The following is a 19,621-nucleotide window of genomic DNA, read 5'->3' on the forward strand; positions in this document are numbered from 1 at the left end:
AGACTTTCGATTTTTTACCCAAAAAAACCCCAAGGGGTTAGGCTTACCTTTTTTCCAATTTTGGCGAAAAAATAAAAGTGCTCAAATCGAGCTAAAATTACGCACAGTTGTTCGGCAGGAGCTGCAGCTTAGTTTGAGCCCAAATGTTGCTAGGAAAAAAGACTTTCGATTTTTTACCCAAAAAAACCCCAAGGGGTTAGGCTTACCTTTTTTTCCAATTTTGGCGAAAAAATAAAAGTGCTCAAATCGAGCTAAAATTACGCACAGTTGTTCGGCAGGAGCTGCAGCTTAGTTTGAGCCCAAATGTTGCTAGGAAAAAAGACTTTCGATTTTTTACCCAAAAAAACCCCAAGGGGTTAGGCTTACCTTTTTTTCCAATTTTGGCGAAAAAATAAAAGTGCTCAAATCGAGCTAAAATTACGCACAGTTGTTCAGCAGGAGCTGCAGCTTAGTTTGAGCGCAAATGTTGCTAGGAAAAAAGACTTTCGATTTTTTACCCAAAAAAACCCCAAGGGGTTAGGCTTACCTTTTTTCCAATTTTGGCGAAAAAATAAAAGTGCTCAAATCGAGCTAAAATTACGCACAGTTGTTCGGCAGGAGCTGCAGCTTAGTTTGAGCCCAAATGTTGCTAGGAAAAAAGACTTTCGATTTTTTACCCAAAAAAACCCCAAGGGGTTAGGCTTACCTTTTTTTCCAATTTTGGCGAAAAAATAAAAGTGCTCAAATCGAGCTAAAATTACGCACAGTTGTTCGGCAGGAGCTGCAGCTTAGTTTGAGCCCAAATGTTGCTAGGAAAAAAGACTTTCGATTTTTTACCCAAAAAAACCCCAAGGGGTTAGGCTTACCTTTTTTTCCAATTTTGGCGAAAAAATAAAAGTGCTCAAATCGAGCTAAAATTACGCACAGTTGTTCAGCAGGAGCTGCAGCTTAGTTTGAGCGCAAATGTTGCTAGGAAAAAAGACTTTCGATTTTTTACCCAAAAAAACCCCAAGGGGTTAGGCTTACCTTTTTTCCAATTTTGGCGAAAAAATAAAAGTGCTCAAATCGAGCTAAAATTACGCACAGTTGTTCGGCAGGAGCTGCAGCTTAGTTTGAGCCCAAATGTTGCTAGGAAAAAAGACTTTCGATTTTTTACCCAAAAAAACCCCAAGGGGTTAGGCTTACCTTTTTTTCCAATTTTGGCGAAAAAATAAAAGTGCTCAAATCGAGCTAAAATTACGCACAGTTGTTCAGCAGGAGCTGCAGCTTAGTTTGAGCGCAAATGTTGCTAGGAAAAAAAAGACTTTCGATTTTTTACCCAAAAAAACCCCAAGGGGTTAGGCTTACCTTTTTTTCCAATTTTGGCGAAAAAATAAAAGTGCTCAAATCGAGCTAAAATTACGCACAGTTGTTCGGCAGGAGCTGCAGCTTAGTTTGAGCCCAAATGTTGCTAGGAAAAAAAGACTTTCGATTTTTTACCCAAAAAAACCCCAAGGGGTTAGGCTTACCTTTTTTTCCAATTTTGGCGAAAAAATAAAAGTGCTCAAATCGAGCTAAAATTACGCACAGTTGTTCAGCAGGAGCTGCAGCTTAGTTTGAGCGCAAATGTTGCTAGGAAAAAAAAGACTTTCGATTTTTTACCCAAAAAAACCCCAAGGGGTTAGGCTTACCTTTTTTTCCAATTTTGGCGAAAAAATAAAAGTGCTCAAATTGAGCTAGAATTTTGGGTAGCCCCTAATTTTTGTCAGTGCCTGATCTTGGCTCATGCGGCTGCTTCAGTGTTCCCTGCCCAAAATAGAAACGATGGTCTTCCTATATGACAATCTCCACTTTTTCAATGATGGAACTGTGGGACGCGTAATGTGTGTGGGAAAAGTTCAGGTTACATAGCAGACTTTTATTTGATACAAACCCTTGAAACACACGCACAAATTTAAATCATCTGCCCTTGAGCACTTCACATAAGCCAGACCACACCACTATCCCTTTGAGTGGCAAGTGGATGATGAATAAAATTGTTGTACCTATACCAATGTCAAGGACACACATGTATGTTGGTTATCCATGTAGTATCACTACTCAATGTACTGCCAAGAGGTTGCACTTTGTGCACAGCTTATACCTTCCTTTCATTTCATTCCTAATGTTTCTTTCCATCCTTTCGACTAAGCAGAGAGCAAAAAGGATTCAGAACGCTGTCTACACAAGACATGAATGTCAAATATGGGCAAAGTATAAAATGATTGCCAGCTTTTGTTCTTTGCGAGAATGAAGATGTCACAAACAAGCAGGACACAACCAGCATACTGATCTGGGAACCAAAGTATAGGCATAACAGAGAGATTGAGGACTTACACAAGTTAGCGATATTCTACATACTATATTCTCATGTGCGGGACAATGAACAGAGTGACAAGAACGAAACTGCCAACTGGTTATGTAATGGTACAAGGTTGGCGCAATGTAAGATGACGCATGAAGTATTTGTACCCGAAGGATCTGTCTTGTAGTGCGCTTCATGAAACTGTGAAATCCCCCCTCCCCGCCTGTCATGTTTTGATGATGAAGTACACCGGTGGAGTGCCTCAACTCGGAGGAGGTGGGGGAGGAGCAGCTAGGAGTCCAGGGAGGCTGACGAGGGCGCCGAGATCCATCCGGGTAGCAGTTGTGCTGGTGGTTGTTGTGGAAGTTGCTGTGGCAGCAGTGGTCCCAGATGCCTGACTGGTGGTCGTTGCGCCCGACTGGGGTGGAGGTGGTGGAGGAGGCGGTACGGGCATGCCCATGAATCCCCCTGCAGCCCATGGGAACATTGGTGCCATGGGAGGTGGAACACCTCCCGGAGGAGCAGGGGACATAGCAGTCTGCTGCCATGGCATGGTGCCTGAAGTAAAATGGGATGTTATTTACCTTCGTTAATCAGTCGATATTCTAGGACCATTATGCAGATATTCGTATCCGAAAATTTCAATGTTCGCACACCTCTAATAATGAGGCGCTATAAAACAATGTGTAGCGCTTTATTTTTTTGAAAAAGTCTGAGAAATAGGTTTGCTCAGTGTAATTCCCAATCTGACACATGTCCACTTCTTCAGTCCGGCAGTCAGCTCTGTCCATTTGCCATATGACTGCAGCAGGTCACTCTGGACCAAAGACACTGCCCTTCGCCAGAGAGCGGCATCATGAGTCACCCCGAAATTTTGGCCGTTATAGGTCAGGAGAGCTGCCAGGTCATGAGTAATGAGGGTAAAGTACACTTTTGCCCCTAGTTGTGCTGAAAATACCGGTCATTGTCATATTAAAGAAATGTCACATTAACGAAAAAGAGTTACATGCAGAGGCCATTGAGAGGAAATGGTTTCCAAGAAATATGGTCCTAAAGCGGGGATGTCGTATTAACGAGGTTCAACTGCAAACGTTGTACTTATCGTTGCCACGAAATCAGATTCAGGCATGTGGATTTATGGACCTGACATAGAGCAATATGTAAAGGGGGGGGGGGGGGGGAAATGAATGAAAGATGGTTTCTGCGCACGAGTGTTTACACGTGTCCGAGTACAGTTTACTGGCTCAGACGAAGAAATTCGGACCAAAAGTTTCATATACGTGTACGGTATCTAGTCATATACACATACACTCCATGAATGGAGCCTGAAGTTTTCGGAAGATATTTTTTCCTAAATTCGAGTAAAAAAAAAATTTTTGACCCTAAAGAGGCAAGCTTCAATCAAGGTGCAAATTCGGGGAAGAATTGGGTTAAACCCTAAAACTTCACGCCCTACCCATGAAGGCTCAACTATATATCCTTTCAATGCCACAATGCAACAACATAGCCTCTCCTTGGTTTCGCCTTCATACCTGGAGGTCCCTGAGGCACACCACCCATCCAGGGTGGCATAGCACCACCTGCAGGTGGTGGCATCGGTGGTCCTCCCATCATGGGAGGTGGTACACCAGTCATGGACATTGCACCCTGCAAAGAATGTATGGCAGTTCACTTTTTCTGGCAACAACAACTTTATTTGGAAACAATGAATGGGGAGTTTCATCACCACTCAAATTCTGAGTTTACTACAGTCAAACTCCTTTATAGCGAACACCTTTTTAACGAAAATACCACTACAGCAAATTTGTTTGCGGTCCCGCTGGAGCCCTATAGGTCCAATAATGGACATCCTTTTTAACGAAAATACCTTTACTGCGAATTTTTTTTGCTGTCCCGAGTTTCGTTGTAAAGGAGTTTGACTGTACAAAGGTATGCCTCCCACCTGAGCAGTAGTAGATGGAGGACACATGGGTTGCCATGACATAGCTCCTCCCATTGGGGGTGGAGGAGGCAACATGCCTTGCTGAGGTCCCCCTGGGGGCATCATGCCCTTGGGTGGTACAGCACCCCACTGCATAGGCGGCACTTGGTTCTGCAACAAATGAAGTCACTGTCAACTGTCCAGCATGGCAGAACAGCATAATGTGAGTGATAACCAGGAACCCTAGGATTCTATGGTCACAAAAAAATTCAATGCTGGTTGCAGAAGCTTTTTCTCTTCTTTTGCTGCGTGCTTGCTACGATGGCGTCCGCGGTTCAGAGACGTTTTTTGACAGGAAAGATGCGTGACTCAACCGTAAGTTACATGCGCTCTACGGGTTTCGTACTGGTGCAAAACCGCGTTTCGAAGTACCGCGGCTTTGAAAATGTGTATTGGCAGACAGCTGCGTGTCACCACCCAAACACGCGTCGACGGATTACCCGTGGCGATTTCTCGCCGAGCGAGCGGCAGTTTCTCTAAGTTTCTCTAGTCTCGGCGAGCGGCAATTTCTCTAAAGCTCGTTTCTAACGATACTCTGATATAACGATCAGATTTCGCGTTCCCGTCAATATCGTTATAAACGGGCTCAACCGTATATGCGGAAAAATGCAGGATTTCCAAAATTTTAGTGTGGAGTTTGGGGTTTTTATCACGGAAAACTAGGATCCCTGGTGATAACTAAAAAAAAGCAGAAGTCATCTAACTTACCATCCCTTGCCCCCCAGCATTTCCGGTACTTCCCTGAGGTGGAGGTGCCATGATAGCCCGTGGGGCTCCTTGCGAAGGCCCCAAGATATTTTGAGATCCAGCCCGTGACCCATTATTTGGTCCCCCTTTGCTAGGGGGTGGTGGCCCTTCTCCAAGTTCAGCCATTAGCGACATATACTAAGAGTAAGGAATTTAGAAGAGGTGTACAGTCAGTTGAGAATTGCACCTTCCCACATCACATATACTACATCATCAATGTACTGCACGCACCTCTTCATCTATCTTGGAGTGTTCACCTCCTCCCATGCCCCCGACACCAGCTCCACCAAATCCGCCAGTGGCAACACCGGACCGCCGTTCCCTGCAGTCACGAGCGATGTGTCCAGTGCCACCACAGCAGTTGCAGATGACATTGTTGGTGACATTAGGCCGGTCCGGACACTGCCATGCCTTGTGGCCTGGGGCACCGCAATTTGAGCAGCGTGGGCCCCCAAAGTCACTTTCGCGAAGCGTCCCATTGAGCAGGGCAAGTTCTCGAAGCTGCATGCGGCGCAGGTCATTCTGACCCTCTGGTACCTCTACACCTTGCCGGATAATCTCTTTAATCTGCAAGGAACAAATATGTCACTGTGAAAGCTTGAAATTTTAAGAAGCACTGTTGCAGATTTTGAGCACCGCAGCAGTCAAGTGCGGTCACCTACCCGATCAACAGCCTTCTGCACAGCATCCGTCGTAGAGGCGGTAACGAAAGCATGCAGCGGTTCGTCTTCTCCGGGCAGCGGCTGACCGTCCTTGCGACCCACTTTCCCTTCTTTAACGGAGCCCTTGCCGCGGATGATGATCTTAGCCCCGGTGTCTTTCTCCATAGCCTTCAACGTGTTTCCGCGAGGGCCGATCAAGAGCCCAACAAAGTTGATGTCTGGATGCTCCTCCTGAGGAATCATCACTTTTTCGCTCACCCTCACCAGTGGAGGCCTAAGAAAGGGGGATACAAACAAAATTTAGAAACAGGTCTCACAGACCGCGCCTTACTGATTCATACTTATAGTCCGACGGGGGCTTGTATTCAGGGTTGATGGAGAACATCTCGGTGATGTGCATGTGTCGTTCATCTTCCAGTCGTTTCCGTGTACGATACTCCCTGGTGTTCAGCCTCTTGCCCGCACTGTTGTAGATGGGCTCCGGGGATGGGGACCTATAAAATACAGAGTAAAGCCCACGCCATGTAGCTCCAGTCCCAGGGTAGGGAGGCAACCACTCCTCTACATAGCCAGCCTACAATCTCATGCACGCCTACAGTACCTAATAACTGGTGGCCCATTATTTTTAAACAGTGCCAAATTTGCAAAATTTCAGTTGCTTTTGAACAGATAACGAACTTTTATTATTGCGTGAAAGGGATATTCAGTTCTCACTGCTCTAATACACATTTAAAAGTCCATTAGGAGCATAACAAAGACATCTGCATAGGGTGTTCAAACCATCTGCCAGTAAACTGAAGTGCAATTTACTGAAACTGCAGCCTTGCGTTCTTTGACTTTGTACTTTGGTTTTACGATATTGAGCACTTGAGCAGACATGTGCACATCCCACACTAAGATTGGGGGCTTTACGTCGTGAGACAACTGCGATAATGAGCGCTAAAATTGCAAAGTTAACCTTTCTTGTCCCAGCATATTTTTTGTGTGTATTTTGTTCATTCACAAGCCAACTGGAGGTACAGGCAGAAGCATGTAGTACCTTAAGTGCACCAAATATGTTTTGAAACATTAAAAATGTGTACAATTCAAGTGCACTCAGATAAAGCATTCCACAGGTTAGGAAGGTAAATCTTGTTTTACATCCTAAATCAAGAATGTAATTGCTCAATAAAAGCAGGGGGGTCGAAGGTTACAATTTGGTAGTGAAAGTTCAGAAATGAAATATACTCAATAGGATAAACGACTTGTTAGCTTGAACACCCTATGTGCGGGGATCACGTCTGCGTTCCATTTTGATGCACATGCAGTTCTATAATGTAATCAACTCATGCTCCTAATGCTGTGCCAAATTATTTGGAGCTGTTGTTCCTCTTTGAGATCGGAAAATTTTGATTACCCCTACATCTTCCCCATATCCCATCACATTTCACTCATGTATTGTATTGCTTTGTATTGTATTCTAATGTATGTATTACTGCGTGTACTAGATAATGAAGAATTAAGCTTGTATCCCTTCTCAAGCCTGCACTGCCCTGTAAAAGCTTCAGTCATCAGTGACTGCACAAAATGAAGAACATGCACATTAGGAAAATCTTGAGTGAAGAATTCTGTTAGATGGCCTGCAAAAGCACTGCATGATGCAGCAGTATCCTGCAGAGAGATGGTTATTTTGGAAACTTCACACAGCTGGAGCAACTTGCTGGCTGCCAGGTGCCAGTGGGCCAATAAAAAGGGCATTAGTGAAAACAGTTCAGCATCCACGGCTAGCTAGAACGTCCAAGCTCGATTAGAGATGCCACGTTGGCACGAGGTACCTTTTAAGATTATCACGTACGAAACTTGGGAAGGGATTTTAGATTTTTCTAAGGAAACACCTGAAAAGTGAAGCACACATCAGACTTGATCACAATGGTTGACCTTGTCCACTACAGTTCTAGTCCCTTGTTCTAACGAGAAAGAAGTAACAACCCACACCCTTACTCCCTTACATTTAAAATAAATAAGAGTCAGAGTTATCAATTCCTGCTGCGCCTCGTGACAGTATCCAGCTGCTAGCGACACAGAAGTCGAGAGGAACATTTCATGCTCGCAGGTTCTGTTGTGTACAAGTTCAGTACCCTGCAAATGATTATCTAGTAGGTCTGGTGAGGTAGCACTGAAATTAGGTAGCACGCCATGACCCAATACGTATTTGTAATCTGGTGGTTTGCTAATGGTAAAGTACGAGCACCTGCCGACATCAAATACGGGCACTGCTTTTGGTGTGGCAGGTACAGTACATAAGTAGGGCATCCAAATAATAAGATAAGTTATATCACATCATCTTCCAATTCTATACCAAACAGTCTCATTTATCGGGTGATAATAGACTCATAGATTCGGGTCATAGATTCATTCTCTCATGTGTTGACTAACAGGCTGGGGCATTTAAGTTTGCACCTCCTCTTTCTAAATATACATAAAACTATACAGAAGAATAATAGATAGCGTCGACAAAAATTTGTGCGAATAACATGTCCCGTTAACTCCTGCCCATGTTTGACCAAAACGGCACCTTCGCAGAGACAGCAATATGCAATGTACAACTCCAGATATGAGATGCGCCCATCCTAGTTTCTGCAATGTAGAAAGGCCGACGGAAATGGTTGGCACCATGTTACCTAACAGCAGCTGTGACGGCGCGAGACTTAACGGGTCTAGACATAACAGTCATGGGGTGCATGTTCACACAAGGAGAAAAAAGATATAGAGAAAACTTTGGTTTAGCTTTGGTCCTCCATCGTTGAAGGGGGAAAAAAGAGTGCATTAGAGGCGTTGCCGTTCCAAACCTTTCCTCAGGGTTGAAAGGAATACCAAGGTCCTCGGTGCGCAGCCGCCGTGTGAGTTCTTCAATCTGCAGTTGCACTGAAAGAGATGGGGTTAGAGAAAGAGAAAGGAGGGGCCGAGCCCCTACAATTAACACCTTGCTGCTCGTGAAACAAGCGCCCATCAGGGCACACTTTCTAGAGCAGACGTCTTAGCAATCCTATTAATCAAAACAACAAAGTGTGCACAACAATTTATAATTGTTGTAATTGTAATAATAATTGTAATAATTGTCTTTTGTAATTATTCAGTAATGAACCTTGCCATGATTAGCCATTTGAATGAGGGTATAAAATGAGCCGTCTGGCACCATAGCGATGTGTGCTCACCTTCGTTGTGTGGTTCCTACGGTGAGTCTATCACTAACTGTTTCATTATGACTAAAAATTGGAAATTATCTTGGCCAGCAGAATGAAGAACAGAAGCCTTAGAAGACAATGTCTTCTTTAAAGGTGAGCTCACCCTTGGAATTGTCTGTTACAAACATCAGTCAGCGCACCTACCATTCATCGACATCGCCAAACGACATCGGTATATTGACGGCCCAATATGGCTTAACAATATTCATTAACATCATAGAATATCGAGTGAGTGACTTTTGAGTAAAGGCGATCGCAGGAAAAAAAATTTGCAAAACTCCCACATGATACGACTTCAATCAAACAGTCAGTCCGTGGCACAACAATGGCATTCCAAGAAGGTGAAGACAAAGTGGTTGACTTGTTTCAAACTGTGAAGCTGCAAAAATGTGAAGTCAGAGCATGGTACGCTGTTAACTGGCATCTGTAACAGGGCATACAAGGAGGACCCTCTGTATGTTATCATGTACTGCAGGAGCACTCATAAAAGTGATCGCTGGAGAAAACCCTGCACTGACTCTTTCATTCTGTCCTCGGCATCTTCACACTTTGAGACAACAGCTGGTGAAAGCCTTGCCCTCCACAGCTTGCCCTATCCAAGCTTGCCTTCCGTTAGCACGGAAGTGGCCTGCGGTCATTAGTAGGGACGAAGCCAACCAGAAAGAACATTCTCCATTGAAACGTCAATACACACACAGGGCCCGCATCACGCACACCGACCCTACAGGACCTCTAATCCGGTTTAAGTTATAGGAGGTTATATGGCAGCTGTTGATCTTAAAAATGCGTCTCGGCTCACGAGACATGCCGTGCCTTCGAGAAGTACTGCAAAAGTGTGAAACGTGGGGATGCGACTCAACTACGTAGGGTTTCCTGTAGGTCGGTCAGCACAAGGCAGCAGCCCTGGAGCACCTATGCGAGAACTACTTCGCCTAGGTGCCACTACAACTTACCTGTCAGTACAAAAAGATTTTATCGAACAATTGTGTAGGGTTTGTAGGGGAAAGGTGACCGTACGTATCGTAAACTACTGCCACATTCAATCGCACAAACAACACGAGTTGAAAGTCCACATGGTCACAACAGATGTGGAACTTATGCCTTACCTACCACCCCCAGCTTTTCAAAGAGAAGTAAAAGTATACTCACACAAATAGGCCCTTTCCTGGTTGGGATCCAGGTTGCTGGGCAAGACTGTGGGCATGCCAGGAATGAACACTTTCTCCTTTTCATCAGCACACCAACGACTTCTGCGTTTCCGCTTTCTTTCTTCCGCAGCACTCAGTTTGTTCTGCTCCTGCATGGACACCTGCATTGCACAACCAGCCCAGGCCGGTGCATTGGGCGCAATAGCAGGTGCCGCTGAAACATGATTCTTGATGTTAAATGTATGATTTCTGGGGCAGTGACAACTCAAATGGGAAAAAAAAAAACAAGGATAACAGTATCTTGTACTTCACAGAAAGAAGGGCAATTATCGAAGAGCGGAGAAGCATCAGTGGAAGATGAGAAGGCAGTGTGATGTAAAGACTGTAAACTGCGGCTTTGACTCTTGCTGCTGAAGGCTTCAACTGACTTACTTTCGTTCTTACTTAGGTGTTGGAAGCTTGTTCTGTTTCACAAGTGTCAATGCGTCTGTTAATTTCAAATGTAATATTTTCCCACTTGAGTTGTCTCCAACATGTCACAGCTGATCACAGAAAAATTACTACTGCAAACCCATCACTTACGGAGAGCCATGTCTCTGTCGCGTTCCTTATCGCGATCTCTGTCCTTATCGCGGTCCCTGTCCCGGTCTCGAGATCGGTCCCTGTCGCTGTCCCGGTCTCTGTCCCGCTTCCGGTCTCGACTGCGGTCACGACTGCGATCACGACTTCGGTCTCGACCTCTGTCCCGGTCACGGCCACGACGGTCGCGGTCTCTGTCTCTCCCTCTGTCCCTGTCCCGCTCTCGATCTCTGTCCCGATCACGTTCCCTCTCACGATCGCGGTCTCTGTCCCGCTCATCGTGATCCTTTTCATTCTTCATTACAGGCATAGGTGCAGGGAGAGCTGGCAGAGCTGGAGCACTCGGAGACCCATTCAACGATGTTGGTGGCGAAGCAATGACGCCGGCCATGTAGCTCGGCTTTAACAAAGAAACACCTCCGTTCGAGCTTGGCTTTGGAGGCGCCGCTGGGCGCCCCAGAGGCGTTGTATTAGCTCCTGTTGCCATACAGTTACCTCAACGTAGTGTCTAGTCCACTAAAACGACGTATTGCAGTGACGAATCCTGAGCGTTGATGGTATTTTAGGAGTGGCAGACACCATCAGACAGCGACAGGCAAGAAAAATCGAATATGGCGACGATAAACGATAACGACGTGTGACGTGTATTCACGTGACTGTATATATATTTGCGTTTGCTGAAACAATGTCGAACACGTAAATAGTATAAGCAAGAAGAAGAAGGACGCAAAAAGAAGTTTTAATCAAAAATGAATGTCAAGGCCCTCTTAACGGCACTTTTCTTGCGGGTGTGTTCTGTGTTTGATACACCGGATATTGACCGGATACCATGGCACCGCACGCATCAGCATCACGCATCTCTAGTTTCGATTCCGGTGTACTTATCTCAAAGTGGAGAGGTTACATCGAGGATGAGTTATCGTATTAACCATAACTTATATCGAACGTTAGATTTGGTCACTCCTGCAACGAGAGTCTGGGGGATACTCACCGTGATCGGTATGTGCAGTACGATTGTGGAGATTGTGAATGTTGCCCCCAAAAATTTCGAGTGCATGAGGAGTACGCAGCACGGGCATAAGGGCATCTGAAAGCAACGTTCATTCGTGATTCCTGCAGACTGTAGTATTTCGCAGGTTTTTTTTTTTACTTACCATGCTGCACAACAGATACGGTTTAAAATTCTGCCACTGTCCGTACGCAGTCTCGTTCACGTAGTTATGCAGGGAGCACGTGGGGCAGTGTTTATTATGCTTTTCCTGTGGCATACATGCTGTTGTTTACTAGCAGTGCGCCAGAAGTATAAATAAGTTGACAGACATGGTGGTGATGCATCTAGACTCGTGTTCTACACTTATTAGGAATTCATACGCACATGCACACCAGTGCATCGCAACCTAGCCAGACCTGTTTTTAATTGCTATCTGCAAATGTGTCTCCAGTTGCCGTGTCACAGAACGATTCCCTCTCTTCCGTTTTAGTGTACTGGGGCATTGGTGCTGATCTTACGTTTCATCGCTATGATCTAGGAATATACATCATGTAAGTTTTGCGCACGGAAATCGCTTTTTGCATACTGTATATAATATGGTTCTCAGCTCGTCTGAACGCATCAAGTGCTGTGTTCCATCTCTTTGCAGCATTTCTGCAGTTCTGCTCACAGTCTTAGAAACAGCATTTGCAGTGGACTTATTTTTAGACGTTTGTATAAGGTATGCCTGTTGTTTTCTTGTGAACTGATCAGTGGTGATAAAATTCCTCCTAGTGGTCCCTAGGTTATCCTTGTAGCGCTTGTTCAAATAGTTAACCCCGTGCGAAATGGCGTGTTTTTTTGTTTTGTTTTGTTTTTTTACTTTTTTTGCCACTGTTGTCCACATTTCATTTGCTTTATACTTATACCATACACACACAAATATACATTCTGTCACTCAGGGAGGAACGAGGCCTCTGCCTGCGTTTGTGGAGGGGCATTCGGTGGATTGACCTGTGGAGAAAAAGCGTACTTTACGCCGCAGTCTCGTTTCTGTGCTTCTGGTATCCAGTCAATGTTTGGCTAGCCATCTTAGCAGGCATGTAGTACTATGTTCCTTGAACTTTTGACGTGCAAGTGTATATTGGTACCCTATACCTCAAGCATGACCATTTCACAAACCCTCCTTGTTCATTCCAGGAGTTATGACACTTGTTTTGTGTGTTCTTTATCTTATCCTGACATACAAAAATCACCTGGAGGTCAAAGATGCACTGCTAGCTGACAAAGAAGATTCCTATGACAGGCAAGCTCTCATTCATTTGTGTACTGTCATCAGGGGCAGCATCAGATGTGGGCAAAGGGATCTCCACCACTTGAAAAGAAATAAAAAACACTGATAAATTCATGAAAATTTTAATAATTTAAACTAAAATAATAATGATATAGGAACTTTCCCACTCAGAGAAAATTGGAGAGTGCCAGAGTCAGCAAAATGACAGGAAAAAAAAAAAGATTTCTTGCCCCTCAGGAGGTGACTGTGAGTTACATCAAATCACCTAATCATCCCTTGCCCAGATTTTTTTTTTCCTCTACCCCCTTCCCTCAACATATGCCTTGTCTGGCTAAATGAAAATTTGCTATGATATCTACCATATATGTGACCCACTGGTCACAAGGCTGACCTTGTGATCAACTAGGGTACAAGGCAAATTGCGCAGAAAGTCCTCCTACACTATCTGTAGGCATGACACGCAAGGGTGACAGGCTTTTAGATACTCTGGTTCTACCCAGGTTTGATGAGTTACAAGACGACGTGGATGACACGCTCCCGGAACCAGATCTTGACAATGTCGGCGATCAAGACCGCATCCTTCAAGTCTGATTCATTTACTGACTGCAAACGAGGTGCAGGAATGTAGCACTATGTTGCAAGACAGTCAAGGTGTGCTGCAAAAGGATTGTGACCACCAGAGTTCAAAGTATTGCAAAATGACAGGAAGCCAAGGGACTAATGTCATGCACCGTTTGTGCACAGCAATGGTAGACATGGTGTTGGAGATAACACGTTCAGAGATCTAGTGTTTATATACACTCGGTATCTTTTTAGCGGATGATGCAATCAAAGTCATCATGCGCTGTAGAGCCTGTAAGAATAGCAGTCCAACCTTGCAATTCATCACACGTTCCTTGGATTTCTTAAATTAACCACTGTGATGCAGTGAGGTGGGCAGACATGTCCACATGGCCATAGTACTTGCCATTTGTATAATGTTGACTCATTTAAGCTAAGGAATTCTCGCATGCTTCCTAGAATGTGAAACGTTTATGGTACCATATGCTGACAGGAAACAGTAGCTGTTTCTCAGTAGTCTTATGCACTGTTGAAATTGTATTTTTATAGAGAATCTGTTCAGTTTTTAGACACCCACATGCATCCTCTCTTTACACGGAAAATTTTTAAGTAACATTTTATGTGTACATCCAAGCATTCATGCACGCTGTAGATTTTAAATGGCAACCATGTGTTTGGTAGCATTTTTCTCATACACCAACTTTTCAGTTGTTGGCTACGCCATTTGTGCCAAGCTATAACAGTTTTTTTTTTTTTTTCTTGCTTGTAGAAGCATGTATTAGAAAAGCATGAAGTCTATGATTCACAAACTTTAGTTATTTTAAAAATAGCTATGTTTTCTATATTTGGGTCATGTTGTAAAAATGTCTGCATGTGCACTGTATATTAGAATCTAATATTTGTTTGTGATCTTGTATACATCAGTTTACTATACACAATTTCATATTCACTATTGTTTAGTATGAATGCAGAAAGCATTACCTCCATATCTCTCTGTGAGGACACTAAAGCATTTCAGCAGCCATGTATGTTTTCAAAACACGTTCCAACCGATTATCGTAGCGGAATGTTGGGAAACAAGCGCACTGTACAGTGCTTGGCTGGAAAGTATCTCAGCTGTCTATGCATTTGTAGGGTTCTTCGTTTTCAAGTTTAACCCGATTTTTCACGATAGTTCCTCTACTTGAAATCCTTGCGGTCCTTGAACTTGTCGGTCTAGGTAAACCGTCGGAAAAGAGAATCGTAATATCAGCAAAGGGAGCTATTTGTGACGACTTATTTGTCCTCCTTTTATAATCCCCTCCTGCAGGAGTCTAAGGCAAGCTTTTGTGGAGCTCGGGCAAGTGTTCGAACACCGCGGTCATTCGCTGCCCCCAGTTCTGAGCGGAAATATAAAGATTCTTGCTTCTCGTCCCAGTGTCACAGCAGCGGCTTGTTTTGCCTTTCGTTTCACCCGAAAATTCCCAAATGACATATCAAACAGAGATCATAGCGCCCAATTTCTCCCCGAATTCTCGTGTGTAAATAGCATCCGATTTTTCCCCTCCGAATTTGAAAAATCATGAAACCCAGGAGTCTAAGGCAAGCTTTTGTGGAGCTCGGGCAAGTGTTCGAACACCGCGGTCATTCGCTGCCCCCAGTTCTGAGCGGAAATATAAAGATTCTTGCTTCTCGTCCCAGTGTCACAGCAGCGGCTTGTTTTGTATGCCTTTCGTTTCACCCGAAAATTCCCAAATGACATATCAAACAGAGATCATAGCGCCCAATTTCTCCCCGAATTCTCGTGTGTAAATAGCATCCGATTTTTCCCCTCCGAATTTGAAAAATCATGAAACCCGAAAACGAAGAACCCTATGCATTTGTTATAGTTCAGGTAACATAAACTGTCATTTTGTGCACATGTGACACATCCCGCTTCTTGCACTTTGTTTTAACTGTTGTTGAGTGCTGCGGAAAGTGGTGTCACTCCCTTTTTTTTTAGGCTTTTTGAAGCTGAATGCAAAGTGCGGGAAAAATAGTGTCTCATCGGTTTTTGGAGCACCCAGAGCAATCCCACTCGCCGTCCTAACAGTTAGTAATGCTGTGGCGATGTATGTGCTCTGCACCCACAGCATTTTTTAAAAAATTCTTATTATTATTATTCATCTGCTTGCTTTGACCACAATTGGTGTTGCATTCTTACTGTTATTTGGACAATGGTGGTCTGCAAAGTGCAGAGTGTAGCTGTTCATAGGCCTATCCTAAGTAACTTCAACAGGTCGAGTAGTGTGGCACTTGCTGTGGTGCCCCAGCTATATTTCGATGATCTGAAATGAAATATTATCTAGTGTTGAACATGAACCGGTTCGACTCAAGTAGCAATCAATATGAGAAATGTACCTGTCTTTGTAAGTGCACATTGGCACTCGGATGACATAAGCTTTGCAATGCAGCTTACAGCATACTTATAAATCCGTCCTTTTTTATATAACAGAGATTACCGTAGTCAAAATATTCCAGGTTCTATGTGTGGCCATGCTCTTCGTTAATCAATTCCACAATGTGGGTATAACTGTGGTTTAAGCTGCGTTGAGACCGGTGACTTACAAAGCTTGTCATACAGTTGCAAAGTGGTGACAGGGCTGCTATTTTCTCATGCTGTATATTTTTTATACATGTAGGTAAGTATTATTTTATTGCCTAATTTCTCGGTTTATGTTAGTGTCATGTTGCAACTTATGTGTTGTGTGCATATTGAGATAAAAGCTTCCTTGTGTGACCAGGAACAAAACGTTCTTACCTTTGTTACACATGCAGACCATGAATTGAATGTGCAGTATTTGCTAGTAACAGCAAGCCCAACAGAAGGCACTAGAAATCAAATTAACCGTTAATAAACAGCACAGCCATGTAACACAGCTAGCAGTTTTAACATTTTACATTTGGTTTAAGCGAAGCTCAGAGTAAGATATGTACACTTGTGTGTATGTGTCATGCTTATGATGTGTTGACATATTTGGTGTAGTTGTAGCAAGCCCATTGTGTTGTACAAAGGGCTTCCATTTAACTCTTGATTGATAGCCAAGTTCACAAAGAAAGCTTGCCCAAATTTCGGTTGTTTTACTTGGTGCCTGTAGTGTTGTGCACACTATGGTGTTAAGATGGAGTGCCAATCAAACTTGGTTACATTGTACAGGGTGACCCAAAAGAATGCGAATGTGTACCAAAAGTGACAAGGTCTGTGTAGTCGGTCAAAAGAATTGATCATTTGCAACCATTGTAATCCATTGCGACCCATGCGATCCATGCAACCATTGCAATCATCAAATTTGCAACCTATTGTAAGACATGATTGCTTTTGGAATATCTGATGAGTGAATAGGTGGACTTTGTACTTAATTAGACAAAGACAAATTAGAATTTTCTGGACAAAAGGTGCTGCGGTATAGACTACAGAAGTCTTTCATTGTACTCTGGCAGGTTCGCCAACAGTGCCAAAGTGTCCATTCAACAGAAAAATAGTGATGTAATGATTGGTTTGCAGTGGTTTGCAGTGCCTGACAAAAAGGGATGGCCGGGTGAAGGCCAAAGAGGGAATGATGTGCTGGCTTGCTGGTGGTCAACAATATGACAAAGAAAGTAACGTTGCACTGAGAAACTCCCTACCAATGACACAGGTGCAAGACAGACCAGTGCAGCTTGGAGACTCTAAAATCTAACGTAACTAGCATGTCCCATCATGAAATGCAACACCTGTGCTTTCTAAATGTATGTGCATGGGAGACATCATGCATGTAGGCATCTGGCAAAAACGGGTTTGGTCGGGACAACAAAACTCTCGTTCTCCTCCTTTCCTGTCTTTTTTATAAATACCCTTTCTAAATACGAGAAATAGAAATACACCTTTTTGTCTCGTATAGCCATCATTAGTAACTCGTTGATCATTATATTTCGAGTGCTTTTGCAATCGCGGATCTGACTCTCCTTTTGCACCATTCTCTGCTACGAATATCCTTTTCATAAATAGTGCCATTATTGGAAGCACGGCTTTTACTTTGTACTGTGTTCACAAGCAAGCTGACATATTCCACCAGTAACCAGTTTTACTTGACCGATTCCACAATCCCACCTATAGCCATGCAGGGTAGCTGTGGTAGAGTGCTAATAGTCAGTGCCATTTGTACAAAAAAAAATTTTCTTTAGAAAACTGTTTATATAAGTTTATAGTTTGGAAAAACAATAAAAGCCCCGTGGTTTGCACATACAAAAAGGACGACATAATTTTTTTTTTAATATGCGCCTAGCACGGGGCTTTTCTTGTTTTTAAAATGACGTACCAAACTGTCCAAGTTTTAACCCTCTTCTAGAGTTTGGTGTACTGCAAGCCGTATAAGCTAGCCGTACTTGAATAAGATGAAGACGAAGCATTTTAACAGCATCCTTTCTTTCATGTTTCTAGTTCAAGCAACAGCTGCGCGTTCACAACATTGAGCATTTGATACCTCTGCTGTCGCGTTAAGGGTCATGCATGCGCATGTAGAGCAGAGCCCAAGTTTGTATCCTCGTCAAGTGTCAGGGTGTCGACCATTAGTATTAGGAAAGCATTTAGTTGCATCAAAATACTCAACCCTGTCTTGTGGCTCACAGCCATGGTCAGGGAATGGAATTGTGGAATATCATAGATCTGTTGCATTTCTTAGCTCCTTGCATGTACACTGCTTCTCGTACAAAACACTGCACTCTTGTTCCCCACTCCACACACCTATCCAAGAGTGTTTGTTGTATTTGTCTCTTTTCTTTGCATTTTATTAGCAGAACATGTAATTCTACTTTATGCATTTATGCACGTTATTTACTATTGCAAGTTAACAAGCTGACCACGTGTTAGAGTTACATATGTAGTGTGCCACAATAATCTTGGCGTAGCATGCCAGAGGTTAGCAACGAGTCTCAGGCCTGTAGAAGGCAATGTGATCTGGAAAGTCGGTATTGTGCTGTCTGCTTTGTGTTTATCCCAGTTAGTTGTTGTGATTATTTCTCACCAACCCCGGCACAGATTCTGCCGTGATGTCTGAAAGATGTCACATTCTGCAATAATTATTTTGTCATGCTGAAAGTTCTGCCGATATGTGTCGTTGAACTACCCTCTCTTGAGTCCAGCAGTAGATTGTAATAGCGCTGCACACTTATTGGCAGTGCACATCATACAAGGTGGTTGTAAGTAATAGGACCATCTTAGCACTTTGTAACTGCCTTCCTGAGCTCCATTACATCTAAGTAAATCACAAGTTAGCATGTAAGTCGCAGAATGTGGTTCTTGTGAAGCATCTAGACAGGAAAATTTGTTAAGCAATGTCTTGCCAGACGCAGCCGTCACTACACTTTAGTGCAGAATTATTTGAGGGACGTCCATAGGATCTAAACAAACTTTCTAACACTAGTACTTCATTCCTGTGGAGAGTACCGTGGAATGTACATCAACAATGTGTTCCCTTTATGAACAAGTGCAGCCCTGCTCTGTAAGCTACTCTTATATTGTTCCATTGAACAGTACAGGAAATACTTCTAAAGACAGCAAACTATATTTTACAACAATCAGAGAACCTTGCTTTGTTTTCTAAATACTGAGCCGTCATTCATTCACTGCAAGCGCTAACTAACCCAGGAAATATATTTTTCATATCCAGTAAGTTTGCTATCCCTCAAGAGATGCTGTACCACACGAGCAATTGATGTGTCATGTTTAGACTGTTCTACCGAGAGCACACTCCTTTGTGTCACTTATGGAGGCTCCCCAACAGTAGGCAATGTCTCATTCGTAAATTCCTTGCCATTGTAGTGCAGCACTTTTACTAGAGTGCACAATCAAGAAATTAATCATGTTTTGCAGAAATATGCTAGAGTGCCAGTTATTCATCAAGTTGTACTTTAGCCTAGTCCAAGTGTTGCTTCTGTTTTTGCATTATTTACACGAAGGTGAGAGTGTCAGTTGTATCGTTTTATTCGAGGTGAGCTGGCAGTGTGTCGACATATGTGGCACTTTTAACATGATGGCTAAGTGTGCTATTGTAATATATTCTGAGCCTATTCTTGTACAATAAAGTTGTTACAGATGAAGCGTGTGTAGGTCTCCAGTGTTGTACCACATTCTCTGAGACGCAAGGCAGCGACAAT

General features: G+C 43.5%; 2 protein-coding genes across 3 annotated transcripts; one reads left to right on the plus strand and one right to left on the minus strand.

Annotated features, from left to right (window-relative positions):
- Window positions 1-1,855: 1,855 nt before the first annotated feature.
- Window positions 1,856-11,286, minus strand: LOC135368534 (splicing factor 1-like). 2 transcript variants are annotated; one of them, XM_064601902.1, is made up of 11 exons: window positions 11,139-11,286; window positions 10,647-11,043; window positions 10,066-10,278; window positions 8,521-8,596; window positions 6,034-6,186; window positions 5,693-5,966; window positions 5,262-5,597; window positions 4,992-5,168; window positions 4,245-4,394; window positions 3,835-3,949; window positions 1,856-2,860 (listed from the first exon to the last, which is right to left on the minus strand). In XM_064601902.1, exons 2-11 carry the CDS (start codon window positions 11,032-11,034, stop codon window positions 2,565-2,567), a joined length of 2,178 nt encoding a protein of 725 aa, XP_064457972.1. In that variant the 5' UTR covers window positions 11,035-11,043; window positions 11,139-11,286; the 3' UTR covers window positions 1,856-2,564. The 2 variants fall into 2 exon arrangements, with proteins under 2 accessions (XP_064457972.1, XP_064457971.1); XM_064601901.1 differs by having other exon boundaries at window positions 10,647-11,286.
- A 192-nt stretch (window positions 11,287-11,478) lies between these two features.
- Window positions 11,479-19,564, plus strand: LOC135368535 (uncharacterized). Its single transcript, XM_064601903.1, has 6 exons — window positions 11,479-11,642; window positions 12,125-12,185; window positions 12,284-12,355; window positions 12,576-12,712; window positions 12,814-12,919; window positions 13,408-19,564. Exons 1-6 carry the CDS (start codon window positions 11,555-11,557, stop codon window positions 13,496-13,498), a joined length of 555 nt encoding a protein of 184 aa, XP_064457973.1. The 5' UTR covers window positions 11,479-11,554; the 3' UTR covers window positions 13,499-19,564.
- The last annotated feature ends 57 nt before the right edge of the window (window positions 19,565-19,621 follow it).

Source organism: Ornithodoros turicata, chromosome 9 (genome assembly GCF_037126465.1).
Source record: "Ornithodoros turicata isolate Travis chromosome 9, ASM3712646v1, whole genome shotgun sequence".
In the NCBI taxonomy this organism is placed as follows: domain Eukaryota; kingdom Metazoa; phylum Arthropoda; class Arachnida; order Ixodida; family Argasidae; genus Ornithodoros; species Ornithodoros turicata.